General features: G+C 44.3%; 1 protein-coding gene across 1 annotated transcript in view; it reads right to left on the bottom strand.

Moving 5' to 3' along the window:
- LOC144260785 (vasoactive intestinal polypeptide receptor-like) overlaps window positions 1-24,566 on the bottom strand; it is a 182,321-nt gene that overhangs the window by 68,371 nt on the left and 89,384 nt on the right. Inside the window, exon 3 of the mRNA XM_077809524.1 lies at window positions 15,248-15,355. Within this exon, the coding sequence (XP_077665650.1) occupies window positions 15,248-15,355 (108 nt within the window). The remainder of the gene's footprint in view (window positions 1-15,247; window positions 15,356-24,566) is intronic.

Genomic DNA, 24,566 nt, shown 5'->3' with positions numbered 1-24,566 from the left:
GAGTCCCTTGCAATCTTTATAGCTGGAATTTTATCACCAGGGAGTTGTAATATTACTAGGAGTCACCAGATAGCACTCGCAGATAGTTTTACAAGTTCTGCTTAACTGAGTGTATAGGTGTTTAGGTCTTGGAAACATGCTTATGGTTAGATGTGGTGAAGTTATTTTCAGAAGTGGTACATCTTACCAGTCACACTGGGTCTATCAGCCTGTGTCTCACTCTTACTGAAACATTCCTTTCATGTAACTGATGCAAGAAAAAAAAAACCTGTATGTCGGCTTGGAAGGCAGTTTTTTTTACTGGTAAATGTCCGTAAATGTTGTTTTCACTATACACCCCAAATTAACAAAAAATATTTCCACGAATAATCATCAAAATGTCAAAATTACATTTACAGCAAGGCAAAGTAACAAAAACATGCTTGAAAACTTATTAGAGTTCAGTTTCAGGATATTTACTTTGTATATTTTGACAAGTGATAAACTTGTGTTTCGACAGCTTTAAAGCTTGAACTTTTTGAATCCCGATGTCTACGGTCATTAAATAATTATTGTCCGACCCCGGCTGAGAACTTCCACCACTGTGAACGTTTAAAACAGATAAACGCCTAAAAGTAGGCTTAAAAAACGAAACATCAATATTATCTGTCAAAAATATACAAAAATAAAAATCACATTCTGCCAAGCCTAACTATATGGTATCAAACCACTGCAGGACATACAGACTTCTTCAGTTTCTCATGGTTGTTTAACATCAGTTTGGTCTCCACTCGTCACCATCACAGTCATGCTGCATTGTACTGACCTTAACCAGACACACAGTTACTTTCCTGCTCCATTCTTGCTTTGCTTGAATTTGCAGCTGTTTGTTTGCTTCCTCTTTCCTTCCTACAATGTTCTGCTTGCTCATGGAAGAGATCTCTGCTCTCTTAATAAATATGCATAACTCTTCCTCTCCCCGCCCAAACTTGTTTTCTTTAATTGGGCATTGCCTACAGGAGTAGTTCTCAACCTTTTGGACTGGTGACCCCTTTCACATAGCAAGCCTCTGAGTGTGACCCCCGGCATAAATTAAAAAACACTTTTTTGCATATTTAACACCATTATAAATGCTGGAGGCAAAGAAGGGTCGGGGGGTGAGGCTGACAGCTCATGACCCCCCCCATATAATAACTGTCCCGACCCCCAGTTTGAGAACCACTGGCCTAGGGTGTCCAGAGAGCAAGTGTGCAAAATCGGGATGGGGGTGGGGAGTAATAGGTGCCTATAAAAGAAAAAGTCCTGAATATCGGGACTGTCCCTATAAAATTGGGACATCTGGTCACCCTAGCACCACCTGCTAACCGCACTATTGCTTCATATTAAATTACTGCACTGTAAAACTTCAATCCAAGTTTCTCCTGGGTTTGAAGGGACTTAATGGCGACTAGCCAATGGTGCCACAATTTTGACTGAATCTCTTTAAACTCTAACGCAGCGGTTCCCCAAGATCACTTTTTGAATTTAAGGACAACCCAGGATCTACCCCGCCCCTTCCCTGAGCCCCACCCCACTCCCCACCCCACTCCCCCGCCCACTTCCCCAAAGCCCAACCCCACTCACTCCATCCCCTCCCCCCCCCCGTCTCTCACTCTCCCCCACCTTCACTGGGCTGGGGTAGGCGTTTAGGGTTTGGGAGGGGGTGCGGGCTCTGGGCTGGGGCCGAGGGGTATGCAGTGCGGGAGGCGGTTCTGGGCTGAGCCTGGGGCAGGGGATTGGAGTGCAGGAGGGGGTGAGGAGTGCAAGCTCTGGGAAGGAGTTTGGGTGCAGAAGGGGTGAGGGGTGCAAGCTCTGGGGAGAAGTTTGGGTGCAGGAGGGGGCTCCGGGCTGGGGCAGACTGTTGGGTGCAGGAGGCGGTGGGGATGCTGGCTCTGGGACAGGGGTCAGGGCTGGGGCTTTGGGTGCAGGAGGTGGTTCAGGGTGCTGACTCCGGGAGGGGGCTGAGGGTAGGGGTGCAGCCTCCTGCCGGGCAGCACTTACCTCCAGCAGCTCCCGGTCAGTGGTACAGCGAGGCTAAGGCAGGCTCCCTCCCTACCCCAGCCCCACGCTGCTCCCAGAAGGGGCCAATGTGCCTCTGCGGCCCCTGGGAGGGGGCAGGCAGCACATGGCTTCACGCGCTGCCCCTCTCTGCAAGCACTGCCCCCACAGCTCCCATTGGCCACAGCTCCCCGTTCCCAGCCAATAGGAGCTATAGGGGCGGTGCTTGCAGGCAGGAGCAGCACATGGAGGGAGATCCCTGCTCCCCCCATGGCCGCTTCCGGGAGCAGCGTGGGGCCTCGGCAGCCCCACTGCACTGCCGGAGACCGACCTGTTGGTGACCACTGCTCCAACGTAATAAGATAATCAAGAATAATATTTAAAAGTACAAAGTCCTGAATGTTGTTAACTGGAAGTGTGACAAGTTTCTCCTCATGGGTGTCAACAGGATTTGAATCCAGGACTTTCACATGGAAAAGCATTCATGTCTTTCATTTGATCGAAGAGCAAATCCAGGAGCTGGTGGTAGATATAGGCTGTTATTTTCATGTGGGTCACCCACGGGATGGCAATCCTTAGCTCAGTCTACAAGCATGTCATAGAGGCACTATACAAATGCATTTAACAAAACAATGGGCATTTTGCTTGCCAAAGTTTCCAAGACGTCTGACAAATGCAGTGTGACAGGCTTGTTACAAACAAATTGCAAAGGTCTGAGGCCACAACACTCTTTAAGCACCCAAAGCCACCTATCTCCTCAATTACACTGTGTGGTGTGGGAGCAGCTGGTCACAGGTGTGGGTGTAGTGCGGATATAGGATAAAAATGAGAAGATACAAATCAGCATTCATCTAAAGATCTGGGGTCTGATTCTGCACTGCCTCGAGCCTTCTGTAGTCATTTCTACCTGTGCAAAGCGAGTGCATCCCTTGCATTACAGCGGGTCGCAATTTCTCAGTTGAAATCTTTTTTCCACCAAAAATTACCTCCCCCCCCCAATGAAAACGTTACCAAAGGAATTATTTTTTAATATGTCTGGTTTTTTTTCTGACAGTGAAATTTTTTTTTTGCTAAGTTTCCCTTTCTTTCTCCCTCCATCTCACCCGTTTCCCTTCGCCCCCTCTCCTATTTCAGTGGCAAAATAGGAGGGAAATGAAAAGAAAGAGTAATCATCATCATCATCAGCCCCCAAAATGATAATTATTTAAATCAACATTTTTTCAAGTAAAAGAAAAAAATGGAGAAAGTTTTCAAAAATATATGAAAAATTCTCCCTTTTGCAAGGCTGGGAATGCACATGATTCTGCAAATAAAATAATAATCTTTACCATGTTTTGATTATATCAATTTTACACCCACTTTACACAAGTGTAAACAGCTAAGCACTTGGAAAGCAATGGAGACACAGACTCTTGAGACCCTGATCCTGTCACGAGTTATTCAAACACTTACATTTTACTACCTTGAGCAGCTCCTTTGATTTCATAAGCCAATTCACAGTAGTAAAGTTAAACACATGCCTAAGTGGTTGTAGGATCAGGGCCTTAATCTCATGCTAGGTCCTTTGCTTTGCATAGACACTTGTAAGTGTGGTGTGTGTGGGGATAGCCACTAACAGTAACTGACTCATATCTGATGGGTCTTCTCACATGATGTTCAACTTGGCAAAGTTCTCTCTGGTATAATGAAGATGGATAATGACATGCGGGATTAATCAGCTCTGCAGTACAAACAGACGTGCAGGGAGAGGATGCAGTTTCCAAAGAAGTGCCATGCTGCAGGTGTGTTATGACAGATTGAGTTACTTCCTGTCAATCATTCTAGGCTTGCTTAAAAGCGCTTAGGAAGAGGCACAAAATAATACGGTGTGTGGCTTGAAGACAGGCTCCCAGGACAACTGGGCTGAATGCACCGAAAATGACTTCGGGCACATCGTCAAATAAAAAGGGATGACAAAAAGATGTCATAAGGCTCTTCAGTTACTTCTATTGGGCTAAAAAAAATCAAGGGGTATGGAGGAAAGATCTATTTGAAACCCAAAACAGAACAGTACAGCCAGGTTTGGAGAGATTTTACACTGAAACAAATATTTCATATCTTAGAGGTGACTTACTGGGATTTAAAAGGTCCATGATTCTCTCAGGTAAGGTCTGTGCCCTCCTGTCTCTGCTAATTTAAAGCACTGCCAAATAACTACTTTCTTTGCCCTCCTGGATAATTTAAAGCCACAGGGCCAGATTCTGATTTCTGTTACACTGGTGTAAAACTGAAATAATTGCTGCCATGGCTGGAATTACTTGGGGTTACAAGATGGCAAGACAGCAGAATTTGGCCCAAAGGGTATGTCTACAGTTGGAGTGGTGACACTTTCTAGCCATGCTGAGTATGTACCTATGGGATTCAGGAGGGGTGATAATTGGGGCGGCTAGCCTGTGCCACCACTCACCACTACCCATGGTACCTCAGCTACACCAAACTAGCCCAAGGATGTCTGCACAAGCTGGGAATCACACCCCTATCTCCACATATGGATATAGCCTTAGATAGAGGGTAAAGTTTTCAAAAGGGCCTAACTGGCTTAGGTGCTCAAGTCTCATTTACCTTCCATGAGGCTTAGGTACCTAATGGCTAGTCTCCATGAGACGAACTCCTTGCTGGTATACGTATACTGGTGCAACCCTTCTGCCCGTCAGAGTTGGCAGCAACAAGGGCCGGGTTCAATATCTAGGGGATCCATTCCAATAACTCAATGCAAAACCGGCTCGAGCCCCCACCCAGTGACCTGGGACAAATATATACCACCCCCGCTGGGCGCCTCCAAGAGGCAATACTTCCCCTCTCGCAAGCACATAGTCTGAGTGTAGCAAAAAGCCTTTTAATAACAGAGAGAAACAATGTGGCATTATGTTGGGGAAACACCACCACCAGGATTCATAACCCAACCCATGAGCAAAAAAACCCACCCCAAGCAAATTGGGGCATGCCCCTTTCCCTTTGGTTTTTGAGTCCAGCAACCCCAAATCACCCAAAGTCCCAAAAGTCCAATGACCCAAAAGTCTCTGTCCCTGGTCAGGACAGCCCCAGAGTTTGAAAGTTTATCTGCGGAGCTTTACCTCCCAACCTGGGTGGAGGTGGGACGGGGGTAAGAGGCACCTTACACGATCTGAAGCTGACCGCCCCACAGCTCCATAGGCCTTCGCTTCGCTCCGCCAGCCGCCCCACGAACTCCTTCGCTCAGCTCCGCGGCCCACACAGAGCTCCCACCGTCCTACGAACTGCTCCACCAGCCTGTCCACAAGGCACTCCAGCCATCCCGCAAACTGCTCCACAATATATCTTCAGGCTCCCCCACTACTTAACACAACACTCAGTGATTTCAGCTCTTAGTCAGTTCAGCTCTTTGGTGAATTCAGCTTGTAGTAGGGGAGCCTCAGTGCTGGTGCACCATTAGCCCAAAGTGAGCTCAGCAGCCTGTAACTAGACTCCTAACAGGATCAAAATTAGCTCTGATATTCCACAGTGGAGAGAGGAGGAAGTGCAGTTAGCATGTAAGGCCCTCACCAAGGGGCCCATGCCACCAAGTATTAATACTTGTCCCCAGCCTCTCTCAATTCACAGAGTTTTAAAACCCATGACCCTTGCCTAGCGAGTGCTACTTAGTTGATGGTGAATCCCTCCATCATAACAAAAGGCCAAGTACAGTTCCAAGCACAGTTCCCATAATCAGGGTAATAACAATTTATTCTTCCTGCCCCAATAACAGAGACACTGGGGATCCCACAGCAGCCAATGTGACCATTTGGGCAGCTATGGCCTCATTCTAGGCGGGGTGGGTGTGCCTATGCAAATGATATCGGCCCCTGCAGTTCTTTTCCACAACTTGCCACACCTCACCACCAGATGTCAGGTTGGAGCTCATCCTGACACTGCTTACACTGGCAAAGCCCTCTAGTGGAGATCCAGCTTATACTGGCAAAATGTGTTCTTCTGCCAGCATACTGAAACCACCTCCCTGAACTACATAAGCTATACTTGCAAATGGACTTTTTTGCAGGCATAACCGCATTGGCACAGGGGATTGTGCTGCCATAGCTTTGTCGGCTATGTGGGTGATTTTTTCACACTCCCGATCACCATATCTATGCCAGCAAAACTTTTAATTGTAGACCTGGCCATAGTCACTTAGGGTGGGACCCACAAAGGGGCTTACGCGTTGCAACGCTGAGCTTCGCAGCATCAAATTTTAGATGCCTAGAGAATCACAGAAATGCACTGTGATTCATACAGCGTGAGTGAAGCTCCTAGGCTCCTATACAATGAGAGAGGCGCCTAAGAATGCAGCCCACATAACCCAGCATGCTAGGCGAGGAGCCGCCTAAGCTAGTCACTGGGAGATGCCACCCAGGGGTGTGTGCACTAAGCCCCACGCCTTCGATGGAGAGAGGCTCCTCAGTCCAGGCTGCAGGGAGGTGCCTAGTTCTGCTTAGTGATCCACAAATGGGCACCCGCCACCTGCAGTCAGATGGCTCAGGTGCCTAAAGGGTTTCTTGTGGGAACGAGATAGGTGCCTGCCTCACGCCACAAAAAATAGCAGGAGGTGGGGTGGCTCAAGCACTCAGCTGTGATGTGGGAGACCCAGGTTCAATTCCCCCTCTTTGCCAGCATGGGAAAAAGCTCTTGAACAGGGGTCTCCTACCTCTCTGAAGAGGTGCACTGAGCTACGGGATATTCTGATGTGGGGCTCCTCAAGCTCTCCTGATCAAGTTGTTCCACTGTGGCTAAGTAATGAAAGAGGGATTGGAGCAGGGGATCTGGACCCAGGGCCTCCCATCTTCCAGGTGGGTGCCCTACTCATTGAACTAGTGTCTTTCCCTCTTTCTTGCCCAGTGACTGTTTAAGTATTTATCCACAGTAAAACAGTCAGAGAGAGAGAGAGAGGGAAAACGAACTATAAAGCTGAGATCAGATGCTTAAGTACCTTTGTGGATTCCCCTCCATAGGCATTCTGAAAATTTTACTCTTTCTCATTTTGTTTTTGCCGTGAGCAGAGTTGGTCCTGGTTGCAGAGACAACCAGGTTTAGTTTAGGATTGGTCCTGCTTTGAGCAGGGGGTTGGACTAGATGACCTCCTGAGATCCCTTCCAACCCTGATATTCTGTGATTCTATGATCCCAGGCAAATAGGAGTTTAGAGTCTGACCCAATCTCAAATCTCCTTCACCCAATCCCAGCTCTTCTTGATTTCCACCTACCCTACCAGCCCACACAGCTATGTCCTCACTATTATTTTTAGCAAGCTAGATAGATTACAGCTATCCTGCAAATGTCCACATGCATATCACACCCCCAGTGGCAGTGTAGATATAAACTATGCTAGAAAAATGCACCACTGTAACTACATTGATTAATAATAATGCATCTAATTAAACCAGTGCAAACCCTAATGTAGATACACTTAAGCCACTTTTACACTCACTTATTTCTGTTTAGCGTATGTTGGTAACTTACCAAGTTACCAGTAAGTTAAATCTATATAAGTGACACTTGGCTTGGTTAAAGTGCTTCTGCATTAGGAGTTGTCTCTGGCTTAATTAGACTGAGCTTTAAATCAGTTTAGTTACACTGGCACACTTTTAAAGCATAGACAAGGTCTTATTCCTATACAATGACCACTAGGGATATGTCTACACTGCACCCCGCTCATGTTGGTGTGTAGGGTATATGTGGTTACTTGCCCCAATGAATAGCAGGCTGCATCCACACCAGTTAATCGTGTGAGTTAACTGTGATTAATCGACAGCCCTACTCCAGACACCAAAACCAGCACAGACTATGGGGCAGTACAAGGAAGATGTTTGAGGAATGATCACGATTCAACAGGTTACCTGCCATAACACATAGGTGAGAATGCAATGAGTAATCTCGCAAAATTCAGGGTGGGTCAGAGAACATATCAAAGTGGTGTTTGCTGGTCACATTGTCTATGACAGATCAGGCTAGCCTCCCGATCAATTTCCCAACTACCTTCTTGTGTAATTTCTCTTTCTTGCAAAGAATGTGTTTCTTTGTGCAATGGTGTCGGTCACCAGTGTGACGGGTCACCCTGTTGTGACATTGCCTCTGGAACCACCACCCACTGGACAAAGTACTTCTAGATACGATGTGAAATTGGTAGCACGTTGGCCCTCACTGGTTGGTTGTGCTCTCTAGAACCTGTTACTTGGTGGTTGCCCACCTACACCCAAGAATATTGGGGATCACCGGTACAATGGAGAGAGCTACCATGAACAAATTGGCTAATAGAATTAATTATTTTATTTTCCACTATCTATTATTCCAATTTTAATTTACCGGTTCCCCCAGTGGTAAAATTCTCCCTTTCCCCCACGCAGATCTAGGACCTAGAACCACTCATGACCAGTGTGAAGTATCATATTTCAGGGAGGTCAATGAGATCATCGGAAAGGGCTAGGAATGAGCAACAGGAATAAGAGAAGAGGGACACTGCATACTTAAAATGAGAAGGAGAAAAAACAGGGGTTGCATTTATTGTGGTGAGAGAAAGGGACATGACCGAAGTCTCCCAGAGGCTCTCTAGAGCAGTGCTACTCAAAGTGGCGGTCCGCGGACCAATGCCGGTCCCCCATCGCACATTGGAAAAAAAAATTGCCGGTCCCCCACATCAGATAGCTTGAGAAGCGCTGGCCAAGAGGATAATGTGAGTGGAGAGAGCTAAACCATTAGAGCTAATGATAATGTACAGGACTTGGAGGGCCAATATAGTACAAGCAAAGAGCAGCTGAAAAGATCATTTAGGTATAGTATTTTTAGATGGAGAGAGGTCAGTTTAGGGTACGAGCAGTAGGAACTAAGGTAACCAAGAAGAAGACATAGTAGACAGGCCTTATTTACATATATATGTAAATAAGAGAGAGAGAGAGAAGCATGAGAATGACTCTACAGTAGAATGGGTAGAGCACTTCCCTGGGTGTGGGAGAATTCAGGATCCAGTCGTGTTTCTCCTATGGCTCTTTAATTACTTATCCAGAGTGCAACAACATGAACGTGGAGACAGCTGAGTATCACCTCAGAATACACGTATCCCAGTGGTTAGAGCACTTAGCAGAGAGGCGGCAGATCCCAGTTCAAATCTCTTCTCTTCCTCAGGTGCAGGGGGGTGTCTCTCATATCCCAGGTGAGTACTTTAACCACTGGGCTGGAAGTTATGAGGGAGGCCCTCCTCCACTTCCTCCCGCCCCCATTGCTTGTGTGATCTCACCTGAGGGGCTGATTCAGTAGGAGGCCTGTGAGCATGCTTCCTGGATCAGGCCCCGCACATGACATAGGCAGTCGAACACCTATCTTCCCCTGGTTTATGAAATGCCCCAGAGCTTAGGCATCTGGATGCCTAGAAGGAGGCACCACTCCCAGTGCACATATATTGTAAAATGTATAATGTAAATGCAAAGTAATGCACATTGGAAAACACAATCCCAACTATACATATAAAAAGATGGGCTCTAAATTAGCTGTTACCACTCAAGAAAGAGATCTTGGAGTCATTGTGGATAGTTCTCCGAAAACATCCGCTCAAGTGTGCAGCAGCAGTCAAAAAAGCGAACAGAATGTTGAGAATCATTAAGAAAGGGATGGATAATAAAGACAGAAAATATCATATTGCCTCTGTATAAATCCATGGTACGCCCACATCCTGAATACTGCGTGCAGATGTGGTCGCCCCATCTCAAAAAAGATCTATTGGAATTGGAAAAGGTTCAGAAAAGGGCAACAAAAATTATTAGGGGTATGGAACGGCTTTCGTGTGAGGAGAGATGAATAAGACTGGGACTTTTCACCTTGGAAAAGAGACGACTGAGGGGGGATATGATAGAGGTCTATAAAATCATGACTGGTGTGGAGAAAGTAAATAAGGAGGTGTTATTTATTCCTTCTCATCACACAAGAACTAGGGGGTCACCCAATGAAATTAATAGGCAGCAGGTTTAAAACAAACAAAAGGAAGTATTTCTTCACACAATGCACAGTCAACCTGTGGAACTCCTGGCTAAAGGATGTTGTGAAGGCCCAGACTATAACAGGGTTCAAAAAAACTAGATAAGTTCATGGAGGACAGGTCCACCAGTGGCCATTAGCCAGGATGGGCAGGTCTCCACCACGAATGTTGCATTGGCACAGCTGCACTGATGCAGTGCTTTGATGAAGATGCTCTAAGCCGTCAGCTTAGTTACTCCACCTCCGTGAGAGGCGGTAGCTATATGGGCAGGAGAAGCTTTCCCAGCGACATAGCACTGTCTAAACAGGGGTTACAGGTCACTACAACTACGCTGCTCAGGGGTGTGGATTTTTCACACCCCGGAGTGACGTGGTTATACTGAAGTCAGTGTGCAGTATAGGTCTTAATATGTACAGTATTGGCTATGTCTACATTGGTGTAATTCCCAGCTCGGGTAGCCCTACCTATGCTAGCTCTGATTGGGCCAGCGGGCTACAACCAGAAGTCTCACTGTGGCGATGCAAGTGGTGGGATAGGGTGCCCACCCTGCATGTGTCCTGTCTGGGGCCTTAGGTACATTTCCTCAAGCTGGAAATGATAGCTCTAATTCCAGCGTAGCCAGACTCACTGATGATTTCCTATTTGAGAAACTGCACGAAGAAGTTTGTGGTTGGTGTCAGGGACTTTTGGATTACAGACATAAAGAAAGCTAGAATATTCTAGTGCCATGAAAGTGAGTAATGCTCTTTAATACAGGAATGTGCCAAATTATATTTTTGTCCATCCTTTCCAAGTGCTAATGAAGAATATCATGAAATAATGAAGCTCTACTGAATTTGTGAATGGCGTAAGACCGTAGTGTCAGATGAGATAAATGTAGTGCGAGGCATTTTCTGGTTTCCATCTTTTATCTGACAGAAGCTAGGATATGAGACAGTGGAAGAAAAGATTTCTTTATCAAGGAGGAAATTTCATGCACTAAATCTTTTCTTCCTAACATTTCCATTCTAACTATAAACACAGATGGCTCTGATTCTCCACTGCCCTGCACCGTGTGTTAGCATTCATATCACTGCAAAGGGATTCCAGAACGGACATAAAATGCTACCAAGTTATTAATTTCCTCATGGGCTTTTCTATAGCACTCAACACTGTGCTGTGAGTGCTTCACAATCATCCACAACATATTTAGCTTCACAACACACCTGGACTCAGGAGATATGCATTCAATTCCTGGCTCTGCTACAGGATTCCTTTATCATCTTGGGCAAGTCATTTAATCTCTTCAGTTAACCACCTGTAAAATGGGGATAATATTGCTTCCTTTCTCTTACCCTTAGTCTGTCTTGTCCATTTAGACTGTATGCCTTTAATGCCAGGGACTGTCACTTACTAAATGTATGTGCAACCTCCAGCATAACTCATCATCTCAAATGAGGCCTGCAGGGGTTCCTGTAATGAAAATAATCAACAACAATGCAACCGGCAGACTCATTATTACTTTGCCCACGAGTCAAGATTTAAACTCTGCTTTCCAGAACTGCTAGACCAGTGAATTAACCCACTTTCCCTTTTGGCCTTCTTGTGCTTATTACTTATCAGGTTACCACCTCTGCTGGGGACCAACTTTTCTGTCTGATATAAAAGATTTTATTACATACAACAGAAGCTTGTCTATTTTATACATCAGATAATTAATTAACTAGAGGCCCAGATTGTCTGTCTTGTGTAACAAAGATTTTATTACATACGCTGATTTAATTTTCATGGCATAATTGTAATACTAGAGGGTTTTACTGAAAGCCATTTTGGATCCCTAATTTAGAGTAGTTTTTCCCAGATGAGAGAAAAGATGAAGTATGATCTAGTGGTTAGGGTACTTCCTTGTTACGTGGGAAATGTGGGTCCAAGTGCCTGATCTGCCACAGACTTCCTGTTATGGCATGTGACATAGCTTCTCTGTGGCTCACTTCCGTATCTGTGAAATGGAGATAATAACTGCCCAACCTCACAGTGGTGTTGTGAGGATAAATACATTAAAGACTGTGACACCTCAGAGACTAACAAATTTATTTCAGCATAAGCTTTTGTGAGCTACAGCTCACTTCATCGCTGTAGCTCACAAAAGCTTATGCTCAAATAAATTTGTTCGTCTCTAAGGTGCCACAAGTCCTCCTTTTCTTTTTGCGGATACAGACTAACACAGCTGCTACTCCGAAACTTGTCATTAAAGACTGTGAGGCACTCAGATATTAGAGTCGTGGGGATCACGTAAGTACCAGAGATAGATAGTTGGTGAATGCCTACTGAGTGAATATCAATACATTTGTTTCCCTTCAGTAGAGAGACGTCGTCCTAGTGATGCAATGACATTTATGCTGCAGCCAGGCAGAGTTGGATCCAGAAAAGTCCCATTACCCCAAAACACAGACATAGGAGTTAGTTAATGGAAATCAGGAATTTCCCCACCTATTTATGCATGTCCTTAAATTAGCATCCAACAGCGCAGTATCCCAGCATCTACCTGACCCTTCTTCCAAATCAATAGCTGGTACCATCTTGAAATTATGTTATCTATAGACATGCAGATCTCTCTGACAATATAAGTTCGTATACAGGCGCCCGCCACCACGACATCTGAGTACCTAAGTCCCCAGATAGTGGAAAAAAAACCAATCTTTGCAAATGGTTGCTGCAGTTACAGCATTCTTTGAACTATTACTGTTTGGAAACAGTGGCCCAGTTCTCCTCACTGATGTCAGTGCAGTTCCTAGAGAAACAGAGAGCAGAATCTGGCTCAGTGATTGTATGTATATTACCCACCAGCCTCCAATCCATATAAACTACAGCTGCAAAGATGATCTTGCCTAGGTGTTACTGCAAGCACATCACCTCCTTTGAGCCCCTGCAGAGGCTCCTAAGTTTCACTGCATCAAGGTCAAGTTTCTCATCCTCACCTTCAAGGCCTATCATCAACTCTAACTGTCCACTCTTGCCTCTGACTGCATCCTCCTCAGTACTGTCTCGGATCCAGCAATGGTGCCAGTCATAGCTGCTCATTTGTCAACTTTGTGCACCAACAACTCCCACTGTGCCTTCTTCCACACTGGCCCTCACACAGGAATGCCCAACCTGGCAGGCCACTCCTCCTTCAACTCTCTCCTCCCTGCCACAACGTCGCTGCGAAATCAGGCTATTAACTGTCTGAGGGGCAGCTGGGACAGTTGGCACTTACTTCATTTGTTTACAATGATGGTGCGGGGAGTCTGGGGAGGGATTGCAAGTATGTCTACAACTTGTGTGTATTTCAAAGTATGCATCCTCTCTAGACCATTATCGAACCTTTGTGTCAGGGCTTTGTCACAGGATGGGCTCCTATACACTGGATTCCTCTTTTCAGGCAGTCCTCATGCTTTCTTATGTAAGTTCACCACAGTGTACTTTATTTACGTCTTATGCAGCTTCACGGCCCATCACCATAAGGCTTTCCTTAAGCTTCAACGTACGTGCTAGGTGCTGGGTGGGGAGGTAAAGGTGAAGGGAGGTCTCACCTCCCTGAGATTCTGGTCTTCTTTGCCCTTCCTCCCAGCTTCCCTCTCTGCCTCCCTGTCTCCCAATTAACAATCCCCAGCTGATGAGCTGAATAAGCTTGTTAACTAGTTTATCACCCAGACCTAATCAATTATCTCCCTATTTGGCCCAGGTGGGAATGCATACAGAGTACACAGAGTGGTGAGCCAGCCATAAGCTACTCCCACTTTGTCACAGGCTGGTTGAAAAATTTTCAGAAAAAGGGCTTTTCAATGGAAAGCTGGGTTTTCAATTAAACACAATTTTCACAAAAGGCATCTGCTTTCTGTGGAGAATTAAGATTTTTGTCAAAAAAAACAAATGTTTAAAGCCCAAATATTTCTTTCAAAACCAGAAATATTTTGATTTGAATATGCTGCTGCAGTGTCTTCTGGAAGTTGTAGTTCAACTGTCTCATGTTCCCCACCTCTTCTCTGGGCCAGGCTCCTTGGCGGGACTACATCTCCCATGATGCATTATTGCCAAGAACTCACATGATCCATTGCCTCCCCCTCCACGAGAGAAGATTGTGGAGCACCATGGGAGATGAAGTCTGACCAGGGACTCTGGGCTCAAGAGGATAATGGGAGCATGAGGTACCCAGGCTACAACTCTCATGAAGTACTACAGCAATATTTCTGAATTGAAGTTGTTCAGTTTTTGGATAGAATTTTTTGGTTTTCAAATTTTCACTTAACTCCCCACCTCCCCCAACCCAAACTCCACAAAACAAATCTCCCCCCCCCCCAAACAAAAAAACCCTCAACGTTTTCTGTGGAAAATTTAATTTAGAGGGAAACTATATTTTCCCATTTTTGTCAAAATTTTCTACGGGGGGTGGGGGGGAACATTTTTCTACTAGCTCCTCTTTGTATGCAACTTCGTAGAATGGAATCTTCAAAGTGAACAGCATTGGCCTAAGTCTGTTCTCATTGAAGTCACTGGTTAAACTCACATTGACTTCAATGGGAGCAGAGTTAGGCCAATGTTCAGAGATAATCCCACACATGGAGTGCAAGGTGCGGGGACTCTGTCTTTGTATGTTTTATATAGGACCTAGCAAAATAGGATGCCAACTGTGACTGGTGTCTCTGGTCTCTACTGTAAAGTAAAGAAACAATGAAAAATAATAAGTGTGAATCCATGTCGGTAGGCTGGGGATTTGGGCATACCAGTGAGGAGATAGATACAAGGGTGTAGTCAAGCAGGTTAGCTACTCAACTACTTACCCACTTCTACCGGATAAAGAATCATAGAGTTTAAGGCCAGAAGGGACCACCAGGTCAGCTAGCCTGACCTCCTCCGTGTCCTTGGCTATTAAACTCCACCCAGTTACCAATAACCTCTCTTAGATTAAAAGCATTACAGCCCTCGATTGGCTATAATGTCTCATTTTCAGACGGGCTGAGCACCCAGAACTCCAGCTGACGTCATTGGGGAGTAGCACATGTCCATTACCTCTGAACAGCCATCATGGAGTGTTTCAACTTTACTTTTCAAACAGAAAGCTGATGCTCAAATACATTTGTTAGTCTCTAAGGTGCCACAAGTCCTCCTTTTCTTAGTTCACCAGAAGGAAGGCGGAGTTAATCAAATTAGAAAACACCAAGTGACATTTATAGTAAACGAACTGTCTAGTTTCACTTACCCAGAGAAGTGGAGAAGTAGATAAAATATATTGGACATGGCATCACCACAACTTCTCCCACTGCTGCTGAGGGCCAGCAGGTTATGTTGTCCCACATCATTCCACAACCTACAGAAAGAGAAGAGAAAGAGGTGACCATATTAGAACGTTTAGGGACTACTTTGTCTGTGCTGTATGGAAAGTATGCAGAGAAACCCAATGCAGGGCATGATTCATGGCTACCTTGTGAGCAACCAGCTCTATCCAGTTTTCCAACTCTCTCAATCAAATCCGAAACCTGGATCAGAGGATGACACAAGTTAGAGGTGAAAAAGACTGTTTAGATCCCTGAGACCACCCCCACATTAGTGGACTATATACTGCTCTAAATGGAGGTTGGCACCCAAAACTACACTTTATCCTAAAAATATGTGCTGAAGACCCAGAATGAGGGATTTAATTCTCACAAATGGAGAGGAAAGAGTGAAATAATATAGGATTATTTTCTTTAAACACAATTTTCAATAACCTCAGTTTCAAGATTCAGCATTTGTGGCATCAAACATTTTCTGGAATTGACCAGGGAGACACAGGCCAGATCTGTGTAGGACTGAGACAAATCTGGGTTAATAGTGAACAGTGGATTTTATAGAAGGAAACACTAAAGATTCTCAGATTAAATCTCTTGCTCCCCCTCCAAATTAAAGTACCTGATCTGAACACAGCAAACTGTGCACAAGATGCGACTGCTTCTGTTCCTTTGTAATTCCCCCATCCCTCATGCCACTGAAACTGCCACCCACACAGGTGCCAAATTAGGGTTGATGCTGTGGATGCATTGGGTGGAAGGAGTAAATTATGCCCAAGAAGATTTTTTTAACCCCTCCCAAAACAGAGAGACATGCAAGAGACTCCATGAAGTCCATTTAGGACTTTCCTACTGCTTCTGCGGTTTCAACGAAACTGAAATGTTTCGCGGGAATAAGTTGATTTCAACAAAATTTTGATAGAACGTTTCATTTCTCTGTGGAAATGTTTCACTTTGATGCGATCAATTCAACTCAATTTGTTTTGACATATATTAAAATATTGTTTTTAATGTGTTCTATACTGATTATATTTAATTTATAGATGTTATATTTAATTTTTAATATAAATATAAAAACTAAATTAGAATAAGTGTTTTGACACTATTGAAACAAGATATCTTGAAGATCCTGAATTGAACTTTTTCGGAATTTGTTTCCCTGGAAATTTCAAAATTTTCAGGTTTTGTTCTGATTTTGAATGAAAAAAAAATCAGAATTTCATACAGAATGCAAATAATAACAACGATAGATGGATAGATAGATACTGCAGCCATTTCCCTCTAGCAATCCTGTTCAAGAGTCACCCATGATGTGGCATAGAACAATTCCCCAAAGGTTAGGAAAAGGCTGTGGTTAAATCCAATGTCCCAGAAGGTGGAACTGGATTGTAAAGAAAAAAAGCACTTAGTAAAACATGTTTCTGATAGTAGTAAAAGGAACTCAGAAAACCACTGCCAGGGCATATTTCTTCAGTAAATATTACTGATGTGAAACAGACCAAACTTTTTCACTCACGCTACCCAAGAGCCTAACTCCACAATCAATTTGCCAAGACTGCATCAGCACCTTTGATACCTCAGATCAATAAGGAGAAAGCAAACAACAATGCTTTGAACAACCAGAAAGCCGAAAAGCAACCTCAACTCCCTTTGGAAGTTATAATCAAAGCTTTATCTTTGTTTTTACTGGGGTAAATGGAAATTTTTAAATGCAGCTTTGAAGTGGGATTATTTGAGATTGCAAAGAAAACAACTGAGAATATCTTCTTGTAACCTCCGCTTTTAGATTCATTAAAATACAATTTTCCAACTTTTAACATTAGCTACAAAGCTCAGTTCTCAGAGGCTCATATTTAATTCCCACGAAGTTGTGACCAGTAGGGCCAAAGATAAAGACATCAGAATTCTACCCATGGAAAATAGATGGTTTCACAACAGGACCTCTTAACATCTAGAACTCTGGGCCTATCAACCTAGGTACTTACAATGTATTCACAACCACAGGACATATTATCTGAAACTCTGGACCAAGATGGAATCCAATATAAAATACAAGACAAAAGTACTGGATGGCTTCCTAAAGGAGAACATTTTTGTTTTGAGCTTAGTTTAAACGTCTGCATCTAATACTTACATTACAGTTCATTTGTTCTTGTTTGAAATGCAAGGAACAGAAAGAACCACTGCCTACATCCTTCAATAAACAGATTTTGAGCTATACAGAGATAAGATATAGCTATAATGGATATCCATGTGATAGCTTGCACTTTTCGTCAGACATCTTACCACCTCACCTGCACTCTGTCCACAAACCCATCTCCCTTGGGACTGCTTATGTCATTCCGAAGCTCTGAGCAGCTTCTAATGTGCATTAAGCTTTCATAAAAAGACGAAGGTAAAACAAATCCAATGGCTGGAAGCTGAAGCTAGACAAATTCAGACTAGAAATAAGGTACACATTTTTAATAGCTAGGGTAGTTTACCAAGAGTTGTGGTGGATTCTCCACCACTGGACATTTTAAAATCAAGACTGGATGTTTTTCTAAAAAGATACGCTCTAGTTCAAACAGGAATTAATACAGAGAAGCCCTATGGCCTGTGCTGTACAGGAGGTAAGACTAGATGATCACAATGGGCTCTTCTGGTCTTATAATTTATGAAAGCAGCCTGTCAGAAAAAAATGTTTCCTCCTTTCCCCAAGAAAGAATTTTGCCCCAAGAATACAGTGATCTGAGGCCTGCAGCATTGTGTTCAGTTCTGCATCAGTGACAGGTTTAACCAGACAGCCCATAAGCCGTCAGGGCTAGAAATAGGTGCTAAGACACTTTGGAAAGATTTCCCATCTTCCCTATGGGATACTCAGCACAGGGCTTTCACCTGGCGAGGTCCTGAGATGCTGTACTGAAGATCCATATCATTGTTATGCATGGAAAAGTGGTTTTAGGCAATTTCTAGAGGTTTTAAAATGCTTCTCTCTTCCTCCAAAGCCTGTCCAGGTGGACTTGCGATAATATTTGCCCCAAAGCCCAATAAAGTCAATGGGGAGACACCTTTTGACTTCAATGAGTTCTGGATCAGGCCATTTGGGAGCCAACCTATACAAGGAGGAGATGGAACCTACTTATTTTCATACTCTACTTATGCGTTAATCAAAATGTTGCTAAACAAGGTATACAGCTAAAATTATTTTTTTCCTGCCACACGTGTGGCAAGTATGCAATTCATGCTGGGGAGATGCAAAGTTTTTATCAGCACTTGCTGGAGGTTATTTGCATCCATCAGCCACGGCTTCACCTTTCATGAATAACGTGATCCTATTAAATTCGTACTGACAAAACTCTTTCATAGCTTGAAGGTCAAAGGAAACCACTACGATCATCTTGTCCGACCTCTGGCAAAACCGCGGTCAGGGAATTTCATCTAGTGATTCCTGTAGGGGAGGGAAATATTCCTTCCTAATGTAAATGCACACTATAAATACATCAGACAGATAAACACCAGGGAGGGAGAGGAGTCATTTAAGTTAAGGGCCAATTTTGGCACAAGAACAAATGGATAGAAACTGGCCATCAGTAAGTTTAGGTTTGAAATTAGATGAAGGTTTCTAACCATCAGAGTTTCAGAGTAGCAGCCGTGTTAGTCTGTATTCGCAAAAAGAAAAGGAGGACTTGTGGCACCTTAGAAACTAACCAAGTTATCTGAGCATAAGCTTTCGTGAGCTACAGCTCACATCCGATGAAGTGAGCTGTAGCTCACGAAAGCTTATGCTCAAACAAATTGGTTAGTCTCTAAGGTGCCACAAGTACTCCTGTTCTTTTAACCATCAGAGTGAAATTCTGGAGCAGCCTTCCAAGGGGAGTAGTGGGGGCAGAAAATCTAACTAGCTTTAAGACTGATCTTGATAAATTTATGGAGGGGCTGGAATGATGAAATTGCCTACAATGGCAAATGGCCCATCCATGACTGCTATTAGCACTTATCTCCAACAGTTGGAGATGAGACACAAGATAGGCAGGGCTCTGAGTTACTATTGACAATTCTTTCCAAGGTGTCTGGCTGGTAGGTCTTGCCCACATGCTCAGGGTTTAACTGATTGCCATATCTGGGATTGGAAAGGAATTTTCCTCCAGGTCAGACTGGCAGAGACCCTGCAGGTTTTTCACTTCCCTCTGCAATGTGGGGCATGGGTCACTTGCTGGTCTGAACTAGAGTAAATGGATTCTCTGTCACTTGAAGTCTTGAAATAAAGATTTGAGGACTTCAGTAACTCAGCCAGAGGTTATGGGCCTATTACAGGAGTGGGTGGGTGAGATTCTGTGGCCTGCAGCATGCAGGAGGTCAGACTAGATGATCATGTTGGTCCTTTCTGGCCTTAAAGTTTATGAGTCCCAATAACTTGGGGTTGAAAACCAGGGCGTAATTTGTAGAATGATATCAACTATTGACACAGGGCCTAACATGATGGGGTCTTGTTCAATGTCTGGGGCTCCTGGGCGCTACAGTAAAACAAATAAATAATCATTTAAATGCTCCATGTGATGGAGAATTTACCACATCCCCTGATAATCTGTTCCAACGACTAACTACTCTAGCCTATAAAAGTGACGTGACAATACCCTCACGGTTAAAAACTGCCTCTTATTTAAAATGCTCTAACACCAACTTGCAGCCATTGGATCTTGTGATGCGTTGGTCCACTCTGTCTTGGTCTCCAAGGCGATGGCTACACTGTGCAGCTTTTAGTGCCGTGCTGCGAAAAGCGCTGTTTGTCGGCAGAAGAGAGCTCTCCTGCTGACAAAAAACTTCCACCCCCAACGAGTGGCATTAGCTTTGTCTCTTGCCGACAAAGTGCTGCTCAGACCCGGTAAAACTTTTGTCTTTCGGGGGCGGTTTTTTAAAAACTCCTCTGAACAGCAGAAGTTTTGTCTTTCACTTCCCAGTGTAGACAAAGCCTTAGGGCATGGCTACCCTGGAAACTTCAAAGCGCTGTCGCTGGCAATCCACCTCCACGAAGGGATTAGCTCCAAGCACTGGGAGCGCGACTCCCAGCGCTCAGAGCCTGTCTACACTTGTGCTTTAAAGCGCTCAGACTTGCTATGCTCAGAAGGGTGATTTTTCACACCCCTGAGCCAGCAAGTTAGAGCGCTATAAAATGTAAGTGTAGACAAGCCCTTAGACTAACGGGCCCCCTACAGTCAGATATGTTCCCCCTGGGTGATTACATATAGATGGTGCCTCTTAACCTTCCCTTTGATAAAATAAGTAGATTAAGCTCCTTAAGTCTCTCATTGTAAGGCAGGCAACTTTATATCACATTACAGCAGAAGGTTTCTCTCTCTAGCTCTCTGTTGTGGTTGTTTTTTCAAAGTTTGTAATAGGTTAAAAAATTAGACAACACACAGTTCATATGGGACACTGTCTTTTGCTTTGGTTTACATACCTGGCAGATTGAACCCGATAAATGGCCGTTTGAGAAGTGTCTGCATTTAAAAATATACAGATGGAGCTTAACGAGGAAGCATCAGAAATAACCTACAGAAGTTGGGCATGCTCCTGTGATGTTAATGGGTTTGATTAAGAAGCGGGGGAGGGTGGAGGGCAGTGTCACATGGCTGTGAACATAGTAAATTTTTAAATTGTTGGAGCTATTTGAGGCACTGATTCAAGAACGCATTTCAGCATGTGCTTAGGTCTCATTTAAGTGCTTCCGAATGAGGGTTGTCATTCCCGGTGTGCCTCCATAGAAATCAGTGCACTTACACCAAGGAAGAATTTAGCTCTTTATATCCTTGTTTATTCTGAGATCTAGAACTCTTCTACATGGGGATTTAGTGCATAGCAAGTGGGGCGTAAATCTACAGTGCACCAGTTTGCCAGGCACTACCAGCCATGTGGACCCTGTTACTGCACACGAAAAGTTCCCGAGGGGGCTTTCAAACAGCAGTAGGTCAAAGTGCACTAGGGAATTTTTAGTGCATGTTAGCAGGGTTCAAACAGCCAGTTAGTGGGTGGCAAACTGTATGCTACAGATTCACACCCCAGCTTGCTACACACTAAGTCTCTGTGTAGACAAGTCCATAGTAATACAATTTCTCTAGTACCCCTGGATTTCAATATACTCCTCAATATCTGATAGTGGGTTAGACGCCAAAGGAAAGTTGCATTTTACTCAGCTCCTATGGAGGGGCGAAGATACGCAGTCATGAGCATTTTTCCGAGTAGCAGCCGTGTTAGTCTGTATCCGCAAAAAGAACAGGAGGAATTGTAGCACCTTAGAGACGAACCAATTTATTCGAGCATAAGCTTTCGTGAGCTACATTTCTACTATTTGCAACAGAAGCTCATTTTTGCTCTGGTTTGACATCAGGTGGCAGTTTTCAGAACTACCCAACGGAGTCAATAGCCATAGGAGTCGGGGATGCCAAAGATCTGTTGTGTCACATTTATTACATCCCCTGTTAGCACTGCAGCAATTTTGCCTATGGTGTATTCTCCAGTGGTTTGCCCCGTCTGGTTATAAATTATCATTACTGCTTGCATTGCCTTATCAGATTTTTAAAAGACAGTTAGGCATATAGTGGAATTTTGCAGTAGTGCCTGCGATCGCCAATCATGGCCCAGGGCCCCATGGTGCTCGGTGCTGTACGAACACAGAACAGAAAGATGGTCCCTGCCTCAAAGTGCTTGCTGCTCTTAGTGGCAGAGTCAGTCAAACTTTAATTCGGTCAAACCATCCAATAGAAAACCACCATGGGCCACATTGTTAAAAAGAGATGCCTGCAAATATAAGTATATATATATTTGCAAACAAGCACCTACAAATTCCAGCCAGATGGGTATGGGCATCCGCAAAGAGGCGATTAATATAATTTTCTGCAGGCAGTAGAAATAGAGCCTCGTGAAATCAGTGGGAGCTACAGGTAATCACCACATCTGGGAATCAGTCCACTTTTATAGAGGGGCCTAATTTGAAGGATCTAGGTTTGAAAATTTTGGCTTTAGCATCTTTCACGGGAGAAGATGGACGACATGGCAGAACGGAAACTGTGAAAGGAAATTAATAGCAGCTCCTTGCAAGAGATCAAAGCACCATGGACCATCAGGAGATAGGAAGAGCTGCATCCCAGTTTGGAACGATCCAAGTTCCGACCTCACGCTCTACTTGAGATGTGTCGTGGAGACCTCACTGTGAAAGGATGTACCATCACAATAATTATGATCTATGTTTGAGAGGTGAAAAAACACAGGAGCAGCTTCAGTGTTACAGCCCCGCTCTGTGCAAAGCAGCCTTTGAGTCGTCAGTTGAGGGTTAGGGTTGTTCTGTGTAACCCGCACTGACGCACAGTGACTCTCTGTCCCACTCTAGTGGCCAGACCACATACAGAGGCATATGAGTCTGCTACCACTTCTGCACTAATGGCCCTGGCCCTTTAGCTTAAACTGTACAGGCTCGTGGCTTGAGATCCCAGGTTCAGTCCCGGCAGACGACTCAGACAGGGGTGACTCTGCATGAGGGCCCCACCTGAGTGGAGCAGCTGGACTGCCCCTGTGAATTTGGACCACAGACTCCTGACATTGCAAAGACTTTCTAAAGCTAGAGCAAGACCGTGGCCATATGGGATCAGCACTCAGGCATCCTAGTCCTATAAGACCCCGGTACAAGCACCAGATTTGTGTACATGAGCTCCCCTTTCCTAGCCAGCTCTGCAGTTTCCTACCTGGAAGCTGCAGGTTAGGGTTTATTTTGGCCTTCTGTGACAAACTGGCTTTGCCCTTGGCTAGCTCAGATTGCAGCAGTTCTTTGCTGAAATCCCTCCCTCCCCGAACAGCAAAATTCAAACGATTCACTTCCATTTTCACTATTGTTTCCAGTGTCCCTGGATGCATCGTCAAGGCTAGTGGCTGCCGACCTGCCCTGCCTTCGTCTCATTATTCTTTTGATCTCATTGGCACCAACTCTGATCCAAAGCAAATACATCAGTCCAGAGGTTTGCATTGCAACTCTGCATGGCCTCACATTCCCTTCATGTGCTTTCGCCTGTCGCGTTGGCTTGCATCACCCCGGTGCTATAGGCAATGGAGGGATGGGGCAGGGACAATGGTCTGCCACAGGAAAACAAGAATGTCATTAGAGCATGTAAGGTACCAGCTACTACAGGGCTTTACTTCCACCAATAATTAGCTCTTCGCAGCATGAAGATGCCAATTATTTCTTCTTGCAAGCCACCTCCGACATCCACATGCTGCAGGAAATTAACTCAACCACTCAGAGCAAGCGAAAAGGATTCCCAGGCTGATCTTAATGATAGGATGCTTTCTTAGACAGTGCATTATCATGCTTCCCCTCAATTCAGCCAGACATTGATTTTTTCCACTTTATGTGTAGGCAACACTTACTAATAAAAAATGGTTTTGATTTGCATCTCTGCAATAGCTTTCATCAGAAGTTCCCAAGGCACTTTACAAACACTGCAAAGGAAAAGAAATAGAAGATTTTTGCTTCTTTATGATGCATAAAGATAGCTTGATTTTTTTCACCTGAGTAATATCAAGAAATTCAAGTTTTCTCTTCCTTGTTTTTGATGGTGGTCTCTGTGGAAGATCAGAGAACTGAAGAGGGAAACTTGCAGGTCCTTTATGGAGAGGGTGTTGACTCTTTAACAAAGAGATCTTTTCTCCCAACTGTCTTTCAGACATTTGAGTTAAATATGCATTACGAGAAAGAAACAAAGCCAGATAGCTGTAAACAAATAAGCCCCCCCTCCTGTTTTCAGTGGATACTTTTTACACATTAGGATTCCATGAGTTTCCCTATCATCAATAGAGTCTTCCAAGAAAAGCAGGGTAGACAACATCTGAACTGCTACGGCTTTCTTTATACATCAGAACAAAGATTTAAAAAAAAAAAAAAAAAGTATTTCCCCCACCTTCGCAGGTCATTTTTAATGAATTAAGCTTTAAAACATTCCTGCAAGGTCGGTGTTTGCACCTAATTTAGGAACGGGTAAACTGAAGCAAAGAGATGTCGACGCTAAAGGCCAAGATTTGCAAAAAAAAAAAAAAAAAAAAAAAAATTGCCCAAAGTTAAGCTCCTCAACTCTTGCCCAAGCACCTTCATGGGTCATTTTCAAAAGCTCTGAGCATCTACCAGCTCCCACTGACTTCACTGGGAGTCACGGTCTGAAAATCAGGCAGTTTATCCAGATTTCCAACAGTAGGTTCTTATGTCTGAAAAACCTGGCGTATGCCAAA

Source organism: Eretmochelys imbricata, chromosome 2 (assembly GCF_965152235.1).
Source record: "Eretmochelys imbricata isolate rEreImb1 chromosome 2, rEreImb1.hap1, whole genome shotgun sequence".
NCBI lineage: Eukaryota > Metazoa > Chordata > Testudines > Cheloniidae > Eretmochelys > Eretmochelys imbricata.
Note: the sequence above shows the minus strand (reverse complement) of the source record. Positions and strands in the feature narration are given on the sequence as shown.